General features: G+C 28.6%; 1 protein-coding gene across 2 annotated transcripts; it reads right to left on the bottom strand.

Moving 5' to 3' along the window:
* Positions 1 to 2,150: 2,150 nt before the first annotated feature.
* LOC122309313 (flavonol synthase/flavanone 3-hydroxylase-like) lies at positions 2,151 to 5,373 on the bottom strand. Of its 2 annotated transcripts, none has more exons than XM_043122765.1 (3): positions 4,790 to 5,373; positions 3,618 to 3,945; positions 2,151 to 2,492 (listed from the first exon to the last, which is right to left on the bottom strand). In XM_043122765.1, exons 1-3 carry the CDS (start codon positions 5,356 to 5,358, stop codon positions 2,280 to 2,282), a joined length of 1,110 nt encoding a protein of 369 aa, XP_042978699.1. In that variant the 5' UTR covers positions 5,359 to 5,373; the 3' UTR covers positions 2,151 to 2,279. The 2 variants fall into 2 exon arrangements, with proteins under 2 accessions (XP_042978699.1, XP_042978700.1); XM_043122766.1 differs by having other exon boundaries at positions 2,443 to 2,509.
* Between the last annotated feature and the right edge of the window lie 1,130 nt (positions 5,374 to 6,503).

Below are 6,503 nucleotides of genomic sequence, written 5' to 3'. Positions count from 1 at the left end.
AAAGATAGTTAAAACAATATAGAGACACGCTGTATTTGTTGTTGTCATGGTGTATTTCACTGCTAATTCATGATCTCAACTGCTAATTTGTTAAAAAAAAAAAAAAAAAAAAAAAAAAAAAGATGGCCCAATGTGCCGGTGTATCTCCGATGTCTATGTACTTAAAGATATCTGTGTATTGTTGGGTAGTAATGGATCTAAATTCGTTGCCTCGGGTTGCTAGTGTTGGTTCTTTATATAAGGATAAATTGTTGCTGATAATTACAATTTATTATTTTCCCAAATCTTGGGATCTTGATCACCAAATTTTCGACATATGATTGTAGAAGAAAATGATTGACGTATGAGGATAAATATCTCGAATATTTTGCCATTTTCTTATAGGCAAATATCCTTTTAGGAGTAGTTCGATGCCATGGTAACGAGTGTATGGTGTACCTACAGCTTTCTAACTTTTTGAGCTTATTACACGCATGGACTTCACTTTGTACCATTAGGCCAGTCTAATAAAGGTTAAAATGACTCTTTAGTCAACATCAATATTAAATATAGAGTAATGATAGATATAAGTATGCAGAAAATATATATAGCAGCCTCATACTTTTTTACATTATTAAAAAATATAATTTTACTATTTTACCATTTTTTATTTTACACTTCAAAAAAAATAGTGTGTTAGGTGTGAGACTGCTGTGTAGCATGTCTCATAATTATGAGTTATGTAAGTGCTCCATGGGATTCGTTGTTAATTTGTTTTTATGTGAGTCTCATATTTACTTAATTTTTTTTTAAAAGGTCTATGTAGCGCTTGTTTCCTCATTTTAGAAATTAAAATAATGCTACTACACCCTTCATTTTGTTTCCTCATTTTAAATACTGTTTGTATATTTATTTTTTAAGTTTTTTTATTTATTGATTAAGGAAATGATTATTAGTATATTAGTAATTTTTTTTAATATTTAAAAATATTAAAAGAAGAATAAATAAAATAAAAAATAAAAAATTTACCTAAGATCACGCACAACGGACAGTACTATGCTGGACACGGCACCTAGAAGCACTCAAGAAATTAATGCTTTTTAGGGATGGCCATGAATTGGTATGATGTTAAAAAATACGTCCTCATTAATTCACAATGGAAATATATATATAGTGAGTCCAACACTATTAATTACAACTATCCTACTATTTATTTACTATTCTTTTTATATGTGATTTATTTTTTAAGTTTTTATTTTACTTAATAATTAAAGAAGTGATTATTAATAAAATTATATATATTTTTAAATTTTTTCTTAATACTTATAAGAAAATAATAAGAAAATAAAAAATTTTCATTCATTTGTAAGTAGTAAATAGCTAGGTAGTTAAACCTATCACTATCCTTTTATTTCGTACGTATATGAATGCATGGTTTGCGTGGCAACAATTGGCGTACGTACTTCAAATAAAAAATGTTTAGCATGAAAACGAAACGACAGATGATACCAAAACCAAATCAATTATTGCAAAGCCGACCGAAACTATATAAATATATACTTAAAACTGTTACGAATATAAAAAAACTATATAAAATAAATTTATAAATTAATGTATTTTTATAAAACTTATTTGATAATATATTTTATAATGAAAATAATTTTATAATTTGACATATTACATTAAGAAATATCAATTTTTGAGTTTATTTTTATCAAATTCTTTTATGACTAAAGTGTTTTCCATATATATATATATATATAAAGAAAGTTTGCTAAAAGAACTTATTTAAAAACTTACAAGTTAAAGGAAATTCTAACAAAATTAAATACCACTTCAATGATTTGAAAGATTCTAATTCATTATTAGGAAAACTTTTATCCATCATTCTTTTAATAGAAATGATACTTACAATTGTGAGTATACAAGCGTCGCATAATTAATTTAAAAAAATAATAAATAAATATAAGATTGACATGAAAAAAATTAATTTTTTAATAATAAATTATACTATTTTTCAAAGCGAATACGCACGATTTTGTACACTTCATGATTATTTGTAACATTATTATTCTTTTAGTTGTCAATTCCTCACTATTATCTTATTTGATATCTAATAATCGCACGATAAGTAATGAATGATAAATAGTTAATTTGCAATCATTAGAGTATGATAAAATAATGATATATGGTTTATATATGGCATTTCTCAATTAAAAATAGAAAAGTCTTGATATTATTATACTTCCATAGTGGATTAACATGTAGATACTAACATGTAGATACTACACAAACTCCTCCTACTGGGGAATCTTGTTAAGCTTACAGTAAACGTAATCACCGTATTTCTTGGTCTTGTATTTAGGAGGATTGTCTTCGTTCACGAGCTTGGGGTGAGGCCCTACCTCAAAGTCCGATGGAGGTTCCAAGAACACTGGCCACGATATTCTAGTTTTCTCTTTGTCAACTGTAGTTCTGTGCAGCACACTCTTGTATTTCCCATTGCTCAATATCTACCACCAGAAAATCTCTAATTTAAAAACATTATTAAATATTTCAGAAGTATGGATAATAGTTCATATTTTCAAATAAGATTATATCTGTGGAACTCTTAATGCATAGTTCATAAATGTTTTTAATATATTATTTAATTTTCTTCATAATTTATTGAAAATTAAAAAATGATTTTCCTTTATATTTATTATTATAATATCATAATCCAAATGGATGAGAACTTAAAACTTGCTACATCCCAGATAAAATGGAGTTAAAATTGATGTGTTCACGGTATAAAATTAATTAAGGAAATCATCGACTGTTATAATCACTTTTAAGATTCCTAGAAGATTGAAAATTAACGAGGATTTAAAAAACCATAAAATGCTCCAAATTAAAATTTTTATAATTGGGCACTCTCTCCTTTTTTAAGTTACGTTTTTTTTTCTCATATCTCTCTCTCTCTCTCTCTATTTTTTTTTATCACTTTATTATTTTTTCATTCGATGTTCTAATTTTCTTTATTTATTTTAATGGACTGTTGAGTACTGTTAAGTTCGATGTAATTATTTTTGTCCAAAAGTTGACATTTTAGTTTTTCTTGAACATTAATTTTGGGGAGATTTGAACAATGAGATTATGAGATAAGATGATTTTAGATAAAAGTTGAATAAAATATTATTATTATTTTAAGATATGAAAAAGTTAAATTATTTATTATATTTTGTATGAAAATTTGAAAAAATTATAATGATGTGTTTAGATAAATTGAAACCATATTTATATTCAAACCTAACCTCAATAATTAAAGACCCGCTCTGCATCAATCTAAGCAATAAAATATAGAATAAATAATTTTTATGTTAATTAATGCAAATAGTATCTGACTCTTCATTAATTTAATTTAGAGCTTTGATACTCATCATTCCTATACACTACATACTATGCATTATACTTGTTTTTAATTTTTTTAATTTTATTTTTTAAAACTAATTGAGTTCTTCTACTCATTATCCATATCAAACATTTGGTAAGAAAAGAAAATAAAAAAATAAAAAATTATATATAGTGTGAAGATGATAAATAAAATTTTTCTTTAATTTATGTGAAAATTATGAAATTGATGATAAATGAATGAATACCTCAATTTGGTCGCCAATATGGATAACCAGGGCATTGGGGATATACTTGACATTATACCAATGACCATCCTTGAAAGCTTGGAGGCCGTCGACCTCGTTAGGCACAAGGATGGTGAAGAAGGACATGTCAGTATGAGCCACAACCCCAAGAGCCAAATCCGGCCGCGGACATGGCGGGTAATAGTTGATCTTCAGAAGGTACACCAACTCATCCCCGCCGGCAGCCTCCTTCAGCTCATGCCCTTCAAACCCTAAACCCAACGACAGGCTCTTGAACAGCTTATCCACCACCCCATGCAGGTACTTTGCATATTTCTCATTTGTCTCCCTGTACCCAATTTCACAGATCATAATTCTATACCTTTGAGAAAATATAACCGTAGTCATGTAAATTAACCTTCCCTAAAAACTTAATAATCTAACAAATTATGTTTAAATCTACCTACCCACTTTTCACATACCCATTACGTACAAATCGTATGATCTTACCAAGTTTTTATTCACACAATTTTGAAGACTTTCACAAAATCTTTTTATAAAAAATATTTTCTCACAATATTTATTATCTTTAATATGCAAGGAGATTATGCTTTCGTTTAAATTGTAAATGGAGTTTAAACAGTAAGTGGTGAGATAAATTAATTAAAATAGAAGTTAAATAAAATATTATTTTTTAATATTATTATTATTTTAAAATTAAAAAAAATTAAATTATTTATTATATTTTATATTAAAATTTTAAATAATTATAATAATAAATTGCGTTAAGTTTGTTGACATTAGTGCCGTATGGCACACGAGAAAAATTCTCCTCGCAACTGTACGTACGGATATAAAAAAGAAGATTCTACTGTAAATTAAAACGGTGAAATTTTAAAATTTTTTTTTAATGGGATCTAATTTTTATTAAAAAACTTGTCTGCATCAGGAGGTTTTCCCTCCTGCACATTACTCTTAATTAAAAACATACATGAAGATATAAATGCCTCATCTTAATCTTCGTGATCATGATTCTCACCTTCAACTCGTAGAGAAGATGTTTTTTTTCCCTTTTTTAATGCAAAGAAATTGATTAGTTCATGATAAGGTGTACGTGCAGTAAAAAAAAGAAAAAAAAAACGACGCGAAAAGCAAATTAAGAATATTGAAGTTAAAAAAAAATGTTTTGAAACCTGTAAGAAGGAGGGTTCTTAGGCCAGAAGTGGTAGTTAATGGCAGAAGGAGGCCATATTTTATGGAACAAATGGTCAACCCAGCCTTTCTTCCCTCCCAATTCTTTCTGAAGCATTGTTCCATAACCTTCGATGGACTGTGACCCTGGAGGCTTTGCATAAACCTCTTTTTCCTCCTGTGGGAGCTCAAAGAATTCCTTCCCAACAGCCTGCAACTTTGTTATCACTTCTGCAGGGATTTCATGGTTCACGACTTGGAACATTCCCCAGTGTTTGCTAGCCTCCACTATAGCCCGGAGGAGCTTTTCCTCGTCTTGGTCATCCCTCATATCAATGGTTGGGACCTCAAGGACCCCTCCCTGGACGGTCGTGCTCCCCGGTTGTTCATCCTCCGACCTTATGTACTCTTCCGGGATGCCTTCCTTTGACAAAGAGGCAACATCTTGCACTCTCTCCAGCACCATTTTTTTCATATCAGAAAATGTGCAGGCACTGGCCGGTTTCAGGTCTTTTCCTTTCTGTGATCTCTCGCTCTGCGTTTGCGTATCTCTGAACCTCCTGAATCTCATTTTATAGGGCTGCCTACGAAATCAACCATAATTGGCTCCGCAGTTGGGCCACGAGCTAGAGGAGGAGAAAGGCTGCTCAAATTTAAGACGCATTATACGGAAGGATGTAACTACTCGGTTTATCCTGTACCTTTAATTTTTGGGTATCGGTCGGGTGGGTAGGGAGTTTTTACAGCAGCCGATCTAAGTACGACACATAAGTTTCTCCGCATAATTTTATGTGCACCCTCACATGGATGATAGAATCACTTCATATCACTTTATATGGTTTCCCACCTACGCCTGATTCTCTGTTTGGTTTGGTAATGAGATAAAAATTTTAAATTTTAAAGTGAAGTATTAAAATATTATTATTATTTTAAAATTTAAAAAAATAAAAGAATTAAATTATTTATTAAATTTTATATAAAAATTTAAAAGAATTATAATAATAAGATAAAAATTTTAAAATTAAGTTACCAAACCTAACGGTCTCTCTCTCTCTACACTTATGGTTTTCAAAGATTTGTGGGGTTAGTTGTTTCGTTCTCAAGATTTGTGGGACTTTGTCGTGAAATTTTATAAAATGTGAAATAATTTTTTTGTTTGTTTAGTCTTTTATTTTTGTTTTATTTGGCGAAGTCTACAAATTATTTTAGGATTCATGAATTTAATTAACTGAAATTTGTAATTTTTTTTTAACTTTATAAAAGGTAAAAAAATTTTGTTTATTTAGTCTTTTATTTTTGTTTTATCTGACAAAATCTACAAATTATTTTAGGATTAATGAATTTAATCAACTGAAATGTGTATTATTTTTAATCATCTAAAGGTGGACCTGTAGGCGTTTTTCTTACTTTTCTTTTTAAAAACTTTATAAAAGGAAAAAAATAATTGTTTGTTTAGTCTTTTATTTTTGTTTTATTTGACAAAATCTACGCATTATTTTAGGGTTCATGAATTTAATTAACTAAAATGTGGATTTTTTTTTTTAAAATCATCTTAAGGTGAACTTGTAGGCATCTCTCTCTCTCTCTCTCTCTCTCTCTCTCTCTCTCTTTTATTTTTTTTATTTTTTTAAATTTTACATAGCTCACAATTATATATTTAAAATTTAAGCATTATATTTATTAATTTATCTAACATTATTTTTTTTATCGGTCATT

Source organism: Carya illinoinensis, chromosome 5 (genome assembly GCF_018687715.1).
Source record: "Carya illinoinensis cultivar Pawnee chromosome 5, C.illinoinensisPawnee_v1, whole genome shotgun sequence".
Taxonomy (NCBI): Eukaryota; Viridiplantae; Streptophyta; class Magnoliopsida; order Fagales; family Juglandaceae; genus Carya; species Carya illinoinensis.
The sequence above is the reverse complement of the archived record's forward strand: the minus strand, read 5'-3'. Positions and strand labels throughout refer to the sequence as shown.